Genomic DNA, 16,601 nt, shown 5'->3' on the forward strand with positions numbered 1-16,601 from the left:
AAATAACTGCTCAATAATAGCTCTCTGAGTTATATTGGGTTTTTTTCACTGACTAAAGTTAATATCTCTACCATGACTTGTCCTAGGTAGTTTGGGTGTTGAAGATTTTTAAAATAATGGTTTAAATAAGGTTGACTATATTTTTCACTTTTTATGAACTATTTCCCAAACAGCATGGTTAATGAAGAGTTGCTTTTCTAGCTATGATAAAGTACTATTTACATATTTAGATGGGCGCATATACAAGGGTTTTGTATTGAAGTTCTAGAAACATAGGGTGTGCCTATACTACTAGATTACTAATTATGTTGGATTTAGCTTGAACTATTGGGCAGAAGTACTTTTTATGTGATCTATGATATAAATATATGTTTTATAACTGTAATCAATAGGATTTATTTTTTGCAATCCTGTGTATTTTATTTCATGCATTTAAGAGAAGGGGTTCAAGATTTCATTAGATAAAGGGTCCATGACACACAAAATATTAAGAACCCATTATGTAATATTTTAAGCAGCAGTAGGAATGGGACAGTGACTAAAATGCCCAATGTTGTTATAGTTTAAATATAATAGGCACTTCTTGATTGTAAAATGAAAAATAGAAAGAATAATTGGCATAAAACTCATATCAAATAGAACCTCCAGAAGTGGTAAGACTTTTGAATAAATTGAATTATCTTCTGGTAATACATATCCAGATATTGTAGGTATACATAGATCAAGGGTGACTATTTTGTGTGTTATGTATCCTTTGTCCAATGAAACCTAGTACCCCCATCCCTTAAGTGTATGAAATAAAATACATAGGATTACCAAAAAAATTCTACTGATTACAGTAATAAGTTATATTTATTTCAGATCTCATGAAAAGAACTGTGACTCATGAGACACCATTTTATCCCAATAGCCAATCTAGGTCATCAATGTGAGTGACCTGAAGGGCAAGGTAGAGATATATAATGGACATAAATAGGCTAAAGTGCTTTATGACCTATGATCTGCTTCCAAAAATTGGTGGAATAGATCAAATCTAGTAGATAAATGACTAAAAAAGGAAATGTGTACCACCTGGGGAACCTCTCACCGCCAGGGAACAAAATGTCATCTCAATTATATAATACTTGAGAGAACAAGATCTGTGTTTATAGAAACACACTCTAATACCATTCCATTAACTACTGTCTTGGTTACTGTGTAAACACATCTCCCCTCAGAACTCTCTAAGAACCTGTCAGTTACTACAATCTTACTCTCTGTAAAAACACACTTAGTCTGAACTCTGAGAAAGTAAAATACACATAGCATGATCTATAGCATTTGATAACATTTCAGCTGTCTCAAGTTTTAGTCTCTGTAAATGTTAATCTTGTTTGAAAAAACTCAGATCTCTATTTTTGATCCTGTTCTTTGAGAAATAAAAATCTCTCTCCTCTCTCTCTCTCTCTGTCTCTGTGTGTCTCTGCCTCTCTCTCTGTCTCTGTCTCTCTGTCTCTCTCAGCATACACACACACACACACACACAGAGAGAGAGAGAGAGAGAGAGAGAGAGAGAGAGAGAGAGAGAGAGAGATTAAAAATCAAGAGGAAGGCTTTATTTAATTAAAAAAAAAGTAGTAAAGTAGATAGAAAATTGTACTTGGAGTCAGAACAACCTGAGTTGTGTGAATCCTGCCTTAGGAGCATATTGATTGTGGGACCCTGGACAAATCACTTAACCTATCTTTGGCCAAAAGCCAATAATAGCATCATCTTCTTAGAATTTTTATGAGAAACAATAAGACAATATAATTTAAAACTTCTGTAAATGTTTAAAAAAATTGTCTCTAAACACTAGCTGTTGAGCTCTTTGAAATGTGAAGAAGTTACAATGAATTGGGATATTTATGCCTTAGTAAAATTGGCCATCCCTTTGAAGCAAACCCTGGGTGATATTACTTTAATCAACACATAAAGGAAATCTATTTGTGAGTTCTTATTTTAGCAGTTGGATCCCTAAATCAGAAACAATAAAGAGATTTTTGTTTTATGTATTGAAGGAGGGATCCCACAAAAAGATAACTTGAAGGAAGCAATGGAACTATATCCTTTTCAAAAAGCTTCAGATGACAAATTTTTATATTAGGACAAGTGTTTGGGGGAAGAGATAATGATGTGGTTCAGTGACAAGCATGGATGACTAGAAGCATGGATTACATTTATCATCTCCTCTCATCAATTTCTTACCCCACAAGCTTCCCCCCTCAGCTGACTTGAATTTCCAAATAAGGAGAAAAAAATATGGGTATAGGTACATAGAATGAATAATCCTTGCCATGCTTTGCTAAGAGTTTGCGATGAACTTCAAATCATGATATTATATGTGCATAATAGAACGTGGGAAATGTCTTTCAAAGAATAACTGATAATTTGCAGTAGTGCATTATAATTTGTATCAAATCAATTTAATGAATGCAGGTGGTTGTTTTAACTCAGGAGTTTCTTGCTAATGACAGTCTTCTTGAATCTGTGGGGAAGTCTATAGATCATTTTACCTGAAACAGATATGTTTCTAGTCAATTAAATTTATAAGAGAGGAAAATCAAGGATTGTTCTTTTCATCTACTTAGAATATTTGAAAGGGGAGCGTCAATGCATATGCAGTAGAAAATGTAGTTTTAAAGCAGCAGAACTCTGTGTAGCTTACTAAATGTGTTTTTATCAGTGCTATTCCCAGAAGGTGAGTGATTCTAGTTTATGTCAGGTGGCAGATTACATCTGTTGTTTTAAAGCTGGTATTTTCTCAGGCTGCCGAAAATCATTTCCATCATTGTGTATGTTGACTTTTTCAGAGGGGAAAAAAGGGAGAAGAAAAAGGGAAATTAAAGCTGGGGAATTTTTGATTCTTGTAGTTAAAGAATCAAGGCCAGCTGATTTTAATTTCAGGCAAAATGGACTTGCAAACTGCCTTTCCTTTAGACTCAGATTCTATGATGAATTAGCAAGGATGGACAAAGTCTGTTTCTATACCAAGATACCAGTAGAAGAAAACTTGCTTCTCAGGTAGTGAGTTCAATGTTTCAGAATGCAAATCAGAAATGTGTGGAAGGCAGAGCACCTGGAGGTGATCAAAGATGACTACTTGTTAGGTTTTTCCCCTGGCAGCTTTCAAGAATACTCAGTTTCTTTAACTTCATTAAAGATGAATGAATTAAGTAACTATTTGTTACTATTGCTTTTCATGTTAAGTTAAAAAAAAATAAAGGTTTATAATGTGAGTCCAGGATATATTTATGCAAATGGAGAGTAACTTATTTGTTTCCTATTATTATGTTTCCATTTTATGTGGATTATTTAATAATTTTAAGAGTATTTGCTCAAGTTTGTATATACTTTCTATTTGGAGACAATAATTTGATAGGGGATTTCGGAGGTAATTACCTGTTGATCTATGACAATTAACAGGCAGATACAAATAAATGGTTTTAAGTTTTAATTGTTTTTTTTAATGCTAGCAAGGTGACTACATAACTTGTTAATATCACTTATTTCTCTTGTTTTAAATGCATTTGATTAAACAACTGTTTGCAAATTATATGGACCTGTTCATAGAATAATTTTTAATAAGTTTATAGTAGGGCATATTTCACTTTAGATGCTATCCATAGACCAATTATGATTATTTTAAAGGATTTAAACTTATTATCCTTTTTTTTTTTTTTTTTTTTTTTGTTTTTTTGTTTTTGGTTTTTGTGGGTTTTTTTGCACTTCCTTCTAATTACAATTGCTTTCTCTTAGGTATTTCAGCCCAGTTCAATTGTTTATCAATGATTAGTCTATCTAATATCCCTATGTTTTACCTTCTAAACTTTCAGAGCTTTTATTGTAGCAATGATCTTGAAAAACTTATTTAATATAATGGAATGTCTTCATCATTTTATGAATTCTGATATTTAACTCTCTTTTGCTCCATGTTCCTCCTAAAAGTTTCCCCCCCAAAAATCTCACCAATTCTGATTTTACTCATTGGATGTTTGTGATATTAGATTAATAATCAGCATTAATTTTTGTAAGAAATTGAGTAATATGAATAAATGTATGGAATATGTATTGAATTAAAATAATTATGTTTGATTACTTGTATATTCCTTTTGTTACAGAGAACCAGAATGTGTCTATGATTTCTTTTAATATATAAAATTGAGTGAGGAAATTCCCTCTATCAGTTTAGATCAGAATTTCCTTTGCACCATCCTAATCTTAGAGATTTGCCTAAAGCACTACATCATGTGACTTTCCCAGAGATATGCAGAAAATATGTGTCATAGCTGGGACTTAAAGGCTTCTTAGCTTCAAGACCAATTCTCAATCTGTTAAGATAAACTATATTTTGTTTTGTTAGGTACTTATAAGTTATATCTAAAACATCAAATTAGAGACTTTCAGACAAGATTTGATTAGCAAAGTTTTAGTAATTGTATATGTTTACCAATGATGTTTATTTTTTTAGGATTGTTGACATTTCAGTAATTTTCATATTCACCAAATTTGTGCAGAAAATTAAGGCTTTTCTAACATATATCTATCTTTTGCAAATATGTAAAAATCAAACTGTTTTTAAAATGAAGAAACCAAAGAAAATCTGATTTCACCAGTATAAAATCCTTAAGTCTAAGATCCCTGTTCCTTTAACCAGAATACTTTTTCAATAGATTATAATAGAATATATATTTTAAATTATTTTTATTTCTGAAAGCCAAAATAAAAATAACATTGGAATTCAAGCTAAATGTTTAAAACCGAATCTTGAGTTATAAATAGATATCATAAAAATTTAAATATAGGCAATTTATTTTTGAACTTTAAATTATAAAGAAGTGGGTGTACTGTCCTTTTTGTGGTTTTGTGTCTGAAATATTTTCATCTAAGTAAGCTATGAAAATATTTAAGTAATTCTATGTAGGTTTTAACAACTTATCCTAAATGGACTTTTATTAATGGTTAAATTGTAGAGCAGATTCTCCTGCATTTCTCTATGCTTATTTTATGCTTTTTTAAAAAGTTCGGAATGATTATTTTTATAAATAACATTATAAAAATTATAAATGGTGCAAATTATTTTCAAGGTAGGGTCAAGGATTTTTGAAAATACTTTTTTTTCTATATTCCATTTCCATCATTAAGAAAATGTCATATTTCAGGAGGAATTGTGGATAAGGATCTTCGCCATTACCTCAACTTACGATTTCAGAAGGGATCAGTGGATCATGAGCTTCAACAGATTATTCGAGATAACCTCTATCTCCGCACAGTGCCCTGTGAGTAGGATGGTTTAAGTATCTATATGTTGATTGATGGATTTATTATTTATCTCTCTGTCTATCTATTGCTCTATATCTATCTATGAACATTTTTGGAAAAGAGATACGCGAGGCTAAAAAACACAGTATAAGTATCCATTGAATGGAAGGCAGAATTAAAAGGAAATGTTGGTTTTCATGTTTTGTTGGTTTGATTTGATAATTTGAGCTAGAAGGATAAAATTTTTGTTTATTCTTTATTCTCAAAGAGGACAATAAGATCAGGATGGAGATGTCATGATTTTCAAGTGAATTGAATTTAAGTGAAGGAGGCCTAGGTAAAGTCACTAGCCTCACTCTCTCCTTCAGAGTCATCTGAGTCCAGTAGATCCAATAGGAGAACTGGATATGGCTCCAGATGCAATAGGAGACCTTGGCCTTTTTAAGCTAAAATGTTTTTTTCCAGGTTTCAGTTTGTCTGGGGCAACACCCATTCAGTGATTAAGGCTAGTTAAAAATGACGCAAATATGTGATGTTTTGGGAGATCAATTGGCATCAAATGTTGGGATTCAATCATGTCATGAATTCATGATGGCCATTCTCTTTGGCAAAAGGTAGGCTTATTTATGAGAAAAGGTTACAAACAAAATGAAGAGATATAATAGACACCAGTAATGGGTAAATATGCAATATCATTTGGAGAATGTGTAGTTAGCAAGGAAATTGATTTTAATAATTAAAAATGAAAAGATCAAGTTCCCTAGTGGAACAATTAACCAAGAGAAAGGAAATACTCCATGAGATAGGAATATGCTATTAACTTAATCCTAGATGAGTTTAGCACCCTGAAAGAGTTAGTTAGCTATAAAAAGGAGAAAGACACCATGAGATACGGGAGAGGAGTTGAGAAAAATTACCATGTGGTACTAGAGCAGTATAACCCCAAAAGTGATTTGGCAAAGATGGGATGGGCCATGGATAGATTTATAGAAGAAATTTAACCCCAAAGGTTGACATAACTTGGGTTTTTGACTGGACACAGCAAAGTGGACCTATAAAAACCTCCACAGGGGGCAAGCAGGGAAGATCAGTGATAGGGATCAATTATAAGGGTGAACTGATCCCTATCAGTGATCTTCCCTGCTTTCCTCAGGGTGTAATCTTATCAGTATATGAGGCTTTCTCTGCCAACCCTAGTGACCCAGGACTTCATGAGACTGACCCCTTTTAAACAGTCAAAGAAATAAAATCTATTTAAGAGGGGAAGACTCTCAGAGTTTCTAGCCAAAATCAGAATAATAGCTATTCACACTAACTCAGCCATCAGAATTCAAACAATGACCAAGTGAGGTTTGAAAATCATTGTTGGCCAATCAGTGAGAACCAGAGTGCTTTGGTCCATAAAAATAAATCTATCCCACAAACCCTAAGATGTCTTGCTAGGTTTCAGTGATAAAAATTTATATTCCTTTGAGCAAAGGACCTTTAGGTAAGGATTCAATTCCCTATGTGTACAAAAGAGGAGGAAAAGGAGAAAGAAAGGAAGGAAAAAAGGAAGATAGGAAAAAAGTGATTGAAAGATAACATTTGAAAGCCAATGATTAAATATGAATGTGATTTTGTAACCATTGTTTCTCTTGACATAAACCATAGTCTTGTCTACTCACATTGTAAACTCCTAGCAAATTTAATTTATTCAATGTAGACTATAATTCTTCTTTACCCTCACACATTCTTCAGACTCAAAAAAGATTAAGTGCCTCTTTTGAAGAGTTGAATGTGTATAGAAAAGTATGTTTAGAACTTCATTTTTGTGGTCAATAGGGTGGTTGTGGCTAAATGAATTGTGATCCCCAATGTAGTATCTAAGATAATTCTGAACCTAATATTTTCATGAATCAGATTTTTTTTAAGTATCATATATGAGGGTATAATCTACACACAAACACAATCTTCAGAATTACTAAGTATTTTATCCTAAATAAATCACTTTGAGGTATATGTGGTATTCTTCTAAAGAGAATATAGAATATTTATTTAAAAGGAAAATGAATTTGGAAATAATTAGAAATTGGATGTTTTCAAAAATATTACCTGTTTTAAAATCAATGAATATAGGCATATGTCTTCTGCTTGTATATGTAACAACTAAAACTGAAAAATTTTGTTGGACAACTCTCCATTTTGGCTGACTAGAGGATTTGTTAATATATTAAATACATACATGTGTGTATATTTATGTGTGTAGTTACTCCTAGCTAGAAGGGCAGATGCTAAGATGAATCTTCCTCACTTCACTTAAAAATCTGATGTTTCCTTTGACACAAGTGGTAATCCCTTTGACCCAGATATCTAACAGATAGCAAATAATATTTGTCACTAGTTGTTTTAGCATTCTTCTACAAAAACAAAACAAAACAAAAAACTGTTCTGTCTAAAAATCCTCATCAAGTTCTTTCTTCCTTAAATTACACTCAACTGAGTTAAGTAATGATTTTGATACTGTTGATATGAGATACAAAAAAAAAACATAAAATATAACAAGGGGCAATGGAAAGGATCATTCTAGCCTCTAGGACTCTGTAAAATGTCTCTTGTGTTGAAATGTTTTAAGCATAAAGTTATGCAAGTCAGAATTGAAATTTCACATGGGTTCTTCAATTAAAGAGGAGGGACATGGTTGTAGATGCTATTAAATGTTCATCAAAACTCAATTGCCAGATCAACAATATTAAGCATTACAAAATAAAATGCATTATGATTGACAATTTATGATATAGAGTGTATACATTTGTTATAATGGGGGGATTACAAAATAAAATGCATTATGATTGACAATTTATGATATAGAGTGTATACATTTGTTATAATGGGGGGAACGTCCATTTTTGGATTCCTGAGGTTTCTTTTTTGCTGGAAGTGGAGGAAAGCTCAACTTTGAAAGTTCATTTTTTAAGTTTGACATTAGAGTGATGGGCAGAAGAAGATGGATTAAAGTGAGTGACTGTACTATTTATAAGGTAACGGATGGATGCATTTTCAAAACTGTGATGTTGTCAGTGCTGCTGTAAGAATTTATCTTTTGTGACATGAAAGAAAGGAGATCTGAAGTACGAAGAAAGGACTGGCACTTTATTTTATTTAAAAGCTGAAGGAAGTAGATAAGAAATTGACACTGAGACATACTTGTCCTCATTGTAAAAGCAAAGAGGGGAATCAGGCAGGCTTAATTAAATATCCAGGTAATTAACATTAATCTTGTGATAGCTTCTAAATAAGTCAATTAATTTTCTAGTGCTCAGATATAATGGATATATGTGTGTGTGTGTGTGTGTGTGTGTGTGTGTGTGTGTATACATATATATGTATGTGTATGTATTGCTGTATCTTTCATTTTGCTGGCAAAGTAAAAGAAATATGCTCTATGAATTCATCTTAGTCTTAGAAAGATACCCATGGCAATTAAGAGATTAAATGACATACTTAGGGTGATTAGGTATGCTTCCAAAACAGGAAATGAACACATTTCTTCCTGCTTCTAGGTTAAGATTCATTCATTATGGCATACTGTTTCTCAAAAAAAAAAAAAAAAAATGGTAAAATGGCATAAAAAGGAAAATAAATATAAGAATAAAATAAACAGCTTTTTGTGAGTCAAAATAGAATTTTATGATAGGATCGTTAGCATAATGTCTTAAATCTCTTTGCATAAAGGTATTTAAGCCCAATGAATACAAGTATTCTGAAATAGCAAGAACTACCAAAAAATATGTGCATTGTTTTTCTTTCTACATTAAGATACCCATTTATAATATTAATCCCACCATTTTCATTCTTCTCGGTATATAAGATATTGGCTTCTTGGATTAAATTTTCCGTGCTTTTAGATATGCAATGGGAGCATGTAAATCTTCTGGAGTAGGGGATTCTAAATGATTTTTATCTTTCCTCCTAGATTCACTTCTGAAATCCCTCAAATTTTGTTTATTCGTAGTCTTTACTAGGTATTAAGAAAGCTTTGTAATCTACTAACTGTCCCTTGTTTCTTTCCATTAAACCTCATTCATCCTTTTTTTGTCTATATGAAAGAAGTTTCACTGGCATGGTAGTGAAGCCTATAAATCCCTTATCTAAATATTATTAAACATATAGGTTAAGGCATATAGGTATATACTAAGGAAATCAATTACTGAAATATAGTTATTATTTTCTTTAAACCAAGTTCCTGCACCTCAAGCTAAATACAAATAAAAATCACTTTGTGTTAAGCTTTAAATCACTGGATTACTATTATGGATCAGTCCTTTATGTTATCCCCAAATATTTACAAATTGGTTCACTTGAGTCATTAAGACCAATGACTAGAATACATATTATTTTTCATAGAATTAAAATCACGGGAAAAGAAGTAACTTGGTATAACAACAGAGAGCCACAGGAAGAATGAATCAGTCTAGATCCATAAAATCCTAGTTAGTTTGCATATAATTTCCCTTTGCCAATTTGATATCATATCCAAAGAGATTTCTCATAATTCTAAGGAAGGGGAGGAAAGGCATAAGCAATTATATAACACTCCTCTGTGCCAACATAATAAATGCTTTACCAGTATTATTGCAGCATATTTAACCTTAATGTCTAATGCTTACATGATATCATTTCCCACCATATAACGCCTTGGACTTCATCATGTTCCCTAGAAACTCCTCCTGAAAGGTCAGTTCACATCTAAAATTCACATCTCTTCAGTAACCACTGCTCTAAGTTTTCTTTCTTCCCTTTCTTGAAAAATTTCAAAAGGATACATAGGAGATCTTTTAGATTCTCCATTTAAGGAACTAACTCAAGGCATATGTCTCTATATTTTCCTTCAGGCTGAATAGTTCATCATAACCCTACAATAAATACCCTCCTTATTTTGTGTGTGTCTGTGTGTGTGTGTGTGTGTGTGTGTGTGTGTGTGTGTGATCTCCTATTAGATTTTGAGCTTCTTGAACCCCGGGACAATCATTTGCTTTTCTTTGTATTGTCAATGCCTGGGACATAGTAGAGGCTCAGTAAGTATTTATTGATTCAAAGATTTATTTACAATGTCATAAAAAAAAGGGCTAATATCAGATATATTTAAATATAAACTATCTAGAAATATAATCAATTATATTAAAATTAAACATCAGAAATTATTTAGTTTTATATTTTCCAGTGTTTCAATGTTAAAACATTAATTTCCCCTCAAAATGGCTAACTATATATTGATGTATATTTTTAACAGTAACAGATGGGATCAAAAATTTAATTTCAATTGTATGTCTTCTAATTAATGTATTCAGGAATATAGTAATGTTATTCCCTTTCTTATAACAAAGGACACTAAATAGTGGCTATCATGTCATTTCTGCCTTTTTGCTATGACATAGTAGTTAAGTTCTCATAACTACTTGCTGCAGTACTTCTTATCATACCACTTAGTATTCTGGATTCAGGATGAGATATAAGAACAAATTATTCATCTCAAAAGCTATTTTACTTGTGATTCTATGTAAAAAGATTTCTAAACCTGTGTAGTGCTTTATAGGAAAAAATTTCTTTGAATGAAGCCACAATATCATTCAATGGTATGCATACAGAATTAGTATATGTCCAATAAAAATAAAGGTACTTAATGGAATATCTTCTCCTCATCAGGAACTTTACAGGGGAGGAGGAAATTATAATAATTCTCTTTTAAATCCCCATCAAACTATTTCTGTTAGGTTTCAACTCAACCACCAAAGCCAAAATCAACTAATCAACTATATAAAATCTCCTTATACAAATATCTATATAATTGACACATGACATATAGTTAGTTTTAATGTGAAGAATATGCAGATCTCCTGCAAACAATCTCAGGAGTTAGAATCATTTAGTTTTTAATTTGGAAATGAAGAAAAACTTGGAGAACATTTTTCTCTCTACTGATAAGGAAAATTCAGATACCCCATTTACCTTAGATCCCAGGAAAAATGTAATATGAATCAAGGGTAAGACCTCAAATGAGATAGAGAACAGGGTGACATTTGTATGCTTGTAAAATAAGAATACAATGGTAAGAAATTAATTTAGAGAATGGAAAGGTAAAATAGAAGTATGAAGAAAATCCATTCTGTTAGGTCCCCTCTTACTCCAAAATATGTTCTTTGAAACTGAGGTACATCTTAACAGTTACCCTATAAGTTTATCTAGAAAAGAGAAATATCTACAACCTATCCATTTATCCATATTTCCATAAAAAAATATAGCCATATATAAGCTATACTTCTTATCTATCTCTAGCTATATAGCTATATAGCTATTTCAAACAGTTTAAATCTGGTTTATAGATAAAACTATATTAGAATATCAACTAGATTATTTTATTATATTGAATTGTACAATTGCATAATTGTCTTTCAAAATAGTACAAGACCTTTACACTAGAAATATATTTAGATTATAAAAATGAAAGGTAAATTTATGTGATTTTATTTCAAGTAATTCTGATTCAAAATTTACAAAATAATCAGTATATAAGGATAATTGAATTGTTATTCAGAAGCATAAAGAGTTAAAATTGATCATGGAAAAGTTTAGGTTTGCTGATCTCATTGTCTCAGTGTGTGGAAGAGTACAATCTGTCAAAATTTTGAAAGGATCTCTGAGACTTTGGGGATTATTATGAAATTGGTCCCCTATATTGGTGATCTTCTATTTTTAACTGATATTGATTAGAACACCACTAACATTTAATGAATATATATATAATTGACTTTACAAGGGGATTTTCCTTAAAAGACATAATAAGAAATGAAATATATATATATATTCCCTGCCAAAATCTGGGTTATATTTTATTCTATTCTACCTCTGTTTCTGAGAAGACTAGGGCTCAGACATAACAGTATTCTACCAGAATCTTCCCCATCATCTTAATATTCAAATATATCATATCATCTGAATGACTATTTTACCAGGGTCCTGCAGACATTCCACTGAGACCTTAATGATAAACTGGCTGGCTAAGAAAAAAAATCCAAAATAAACTCCACTCCTAAATCTTTTTTTAGCACAATTTCCTGATGTTTTAAACATCATGAAGTCATAGTTCTCTTGGATGTCTTCTACTTAAAATTAGAAAGAATTGACACACCAGGGCCATATACTTGTGGGGCACACCTTGGCAAACCTGATGGTAACATAAAGGGCTAAAAACTTTTATCCTACCAAAACTTTAATCCTTATCTCCTCATTTAAATGAATCAATCTGAGGAGTGGAAAGGGGGCACAGTACAGACCAAGGACAAGACCGTGACTAACTAGTACCTTTTTAAATATATCCTAATTCACAGTTAATCAAAAAGTGGTTTTTCATGATGTGATTGGTAGACTATAACCACTTTCAGAGTATTTGTTCATTTTCCAAAATTCATTTGAAAATTCTATCAGCTGAGCATTTTATAAGTATTCATAAGGACTGTTTACAGTGACTAGTCCTTGTTAAAGTAGGATAAGATCATCATTTATAACACTGTTTTCCAAGTATCTGAACATAGTAGTTGGTGCCATTCAATTATATATGTTTAGCAATGTCTATGTTTGCTGGTTATTAAAATCCAAATTAAGGCAGGTAAGAGTTGCAGGAAAATAGAATTGTGTAAGTTTTTCCTTTTTTTCACCAAAAAAAAATGGTAAAAGATGACAGTGCCCTCTCCTAAATCTTCAAAAATAAAAAATTCTGCAAATGTTGAGAATTTTCCTTTTCATATCTACATTTTGACAGCTGGCAAAATTGTTTTGCAGAATGGTATTGTAAACATTTGAAACCAGAAGAAATAATAATGAAGGGTGGACAAAAGGTAAAATCAATAAGACTATGAATGGAAAGTGAATTCATATAAAATAGAGAAAAATCCAAAAATATGTCTAAAATATGGCTTTTTAATAAATAATATTGATTAAGATGGGTCATGTCTACATATTAAAGGACCTAAAATTAGCATAATTTTGGAGTATTATAAGGGATAAATTCAATTCAATATACATTTATTAATCAGCTACTCTATGGAAAACATGGTTTAAGAGAAGGAAGGTTTAAGCTAAGGAAATATATACTTTGATAGTCATGACATCCTCCCTTTGACAGATTTTAGTCCTTTATAAAAGACTCTCTTCCTTCGTTCCTCCCTCCCTCCCTTCCTCTTTCTCTCCCTCCTTCCTTTCTTCTTTCCTTTTCTCCTTCCTTTCTTCTTTCCTTCCTTCCTCTCCTCCTTCATTTCTCTCTTCCTTCCTTCCTCTCTTACTTCTTCTGTTCTTTCTTTCTTATAATTGTGATACAATATAAGGAATGAAATAGTGAGAGAGAACCTAATTGCCATCAATGCATTTCCAAGTGCAATGAAAGAAATAGTGTATGTAACTGTTTACTCACCATCCATGAGCTTAGAAACTCTTGAAGAAAAGAGCAGTTCCACAATATTGGTGACATATTCATTCATTCATTCATTTATAAGGAAAGAAGGTAAAGTCTTAAACTATATTTTCTTTAGATGGCTTTGTAACAAGAGATCCATGAACTTTTTTTACAAATACATCGATAACTGTATTTCAATCTAAATGATTTAAAATATAATCCCTTGCATTTTTCTGGAAATTTAAAAATATTATTCTAAATATTATAGATTTCACAAGATTTGCATATTGTTGTTGTTTGTCCTTTGTTCTTTACATAAGGAAGGAGATGCCATGACCTTCAAATGAGTTAGATTTAAGGGAGGAAGGATTGTTTAGAGTTACAGCCTTACTGTCTCCTCAAGAATCATCTAGGTCCAATGTCAAGGTATAGGTCAGGAAGAATAGACATGAGTCCAGATGCAGTGGGAGGTTTTGGCCTTTTTAATCTTAAGTTTTTCCCAGGTCTCAATTTATTTGACACAAAGCCCATCCAGTGATTAAGGCAAGGTAAAAATGAAGCAAAGAATGATTTCCTTTACCTAGTCAAAAAAAAAATAGAAATTAATCTGAGAAGAGAAAACCCTAAGGATTTATATTCAAAACAAAAACAATAGCTATTTATATTCAGTCATCTGAATTCAAATAAATGGCATCATGGAAAGTTGGCTAAGATTGAAACAACTGAATAATAACATTAGAAATGCAGCCCAATTTGATTGATTTTGTTTTTCCTCTCCTTTTTCATTTCTTTTAAATGTTCTAGAGATGTTTTGCCTTAGAATCTCACCCCAGGTGCTCTCGTATCTGTTTTTCATTGTGAGATCTAGCAATATTCAGCCTTTCATCATCTTTGATAAATTGTTAAAAACAAATTTATATGATAAGACTTCTTGGAGTCAAGATGGCAGAATAAGTAATGAACTATCATAACTCTCCCTTATTCACTCTGAAAAAAACTATAAAATAGCACCCCAAAACAAATCATGGAACAGCAGAACCAGTAAAAGAGTTAGAGCAAAACAATTTTTGAGCTCAAGAAAGTTGGGAGATTGTCAGGAAAGGTCTGCACCCATCAGATAAAAGGGATCACTGTCCAGAATAGGAAGCATTCCAACAAAGCAGCAGCAAAATCCACCTTTGAAAAAGAGCAGGAAATCGTGAATCCCAATGTGATGGAGCAGGCAAACACCAACACTAGGAACTACCATATGACTTATTATAATCAGGAGAACAGCAGATTTCAGCCCTGAGAACCATCAAATGTTTCAGCTTCACTGTAGTCCCAGATAAATAGGAATCTTCAGCATTCCAAAGAACAAATGAAAATATTCAATTGAGCCCCAAATTAGAAATCCTGTAAGAATAAAGAAATTGAAAGAAAAAGAACTGTCTAATAAATCAATCTAGGAGCTGGTTTTATAAGAAAAAAATAAGATAAAATAATATTTAAAAAAAGAAAAAGAAAACTAAATATCCATTATCAAAAATGAAAAGGTTGAAAAGGATGAAATTACCACCAATGAAGAAGAAATTAAAGCAATCATTAGAAAATAGTTTGCCCAATTATGTGCCAATAAATCCAATAATCTGAGTGTAATCAATGAATAAGTATGAAAATATAAATGACCCAGATTAATAGATCAGGAAATAGAATGCCTAAACAATCGCAATTTTAGTTTTAGTAAAAGAAATTGAACAAGTCTTCAATCAACTTCCTAAGGAAAAAAAAAAATAACCCCATGCCAAGTGGGTTCACAAGTGAATTCTACCAAACATTCAAAGAACAATTAATTTCAAGTCTATATAAACTGTTTAGAAAAATAGGTGAAATTCTTCCAAATTCCTTTTATGAAAAAATATGGTATTGATACCAATACCAGGAAGGCTTAAAACAGAAAAAAAAAGAAAGAAAATTATAAATCAATTTCTCTAGTAAATATTGAAGGAAAAAATTTTGAACAAAATATCATTAATGCAATTAAAGCAATATATCACGCAAGGATCACAAACAATGAGTAAATTGGATTTATGCCAGGAATTCAAGTTTGGCTCAATATTTGGAAAACTATCAACAACCAAAAGAGAGAGAGCATTATAAGATGTAAAATGAATCATTTTGATTATATTAAAATAAAAAATCTTATTTTGTGAAAAAAACAATGCAATGAAGATTAGAAAGAAAGAAGAAGCTGGGGAACAATCTTCACAGCAACTATCTCCAATTAAAGCCTCATTTCTCAATTAAATAGTGAACTGAGTCAAACTGAGAAGAATAAAAGTTTTTCCCCAATTAATAAATTGTTAAAGCATATAAACAAGTAGTTTTCAAATGAAGAAATCAAAACTATGTATAGGGCTCTAAATCACTTTTTATTAGAGACCTGAAAATTAAAACTGTAATGTACTACCTCACATCTATCAGTTTGGCTAATTTAACCAAAAAAAAAAGAAAGAAAGAAAAATGCTAAGGTTTAGGATGGTTGGAAGATGGGAACATGCTGGAGAACATTTTGGAAGTATATCCAAGTATATTGGAAGTATATTCAGGACAACTGAACTGTATCTCTGACCCAGCAGTAGCAATACTATGTCTATAACCCAAAGTGACCATGAAAAAAAGAAAAGGATCTACTATGCAAAAATATTTATACTGGCTCTTTTCATGTGCCAAAATTTTGGAAATTGATGGGAAAATTAGGGAATGGTTAGATAAGCTGTGCTTGTTTATAATGAAATACTATTACTCAAAGAAGTGCGGAACAGAAAGATTTCAGGAAAATAACCTGCAAAGACTTCTAAGAATAGATAAAAAGAAAAATGAGCAGAACCAAGCAAACATTATACACAGTATC

General features: G+C 31.6%; 1 protein-coding gene across 11 annotated transcripts in view; it reads left to right on the forward strand.

Annotated features, from left to right (window-relative positions):
* Nucleotides 1–16,601, forward strand: part of MAGI2 (membrane associated guanylate kinase, WW and PDZ domain containing 2) — a 1,604,868-nt gene that overhangs the window by 420,661 nt on the left and 1,167,606 nt on the right. For all 11 annotated transcript variants that reach the window (XM_031940846.1, XM_031940849.1, XM_031940848.1 and 8 more), the window contains exon 2: nucleotides 5,181–5,297. In XM_031940846.1, coding sequence (XP_031796706.1) covers nucleotides 5,181–5,297 — 117 coding nt within the window. The remainder of the gene's footprint in view (nucleotides 1–5,180; nucleotides 5,298–16,601) is intronic.

This window comes from Sarcophilus harrisii, chromosome 5 (assembly GCF_902635505.1).
Source record: "Sarcophilus harrisii chromosome 5, mSarHar1.11, whole genome shotgun sequence".
In the NCBI taxonomy this organism is placed as follows: Eukaryota; Metazoa; Chordata; class Mammalia; order Dasyuromorphia; family Dasyuridae; genus Sarcophilus; species Sarcophilus harrisii.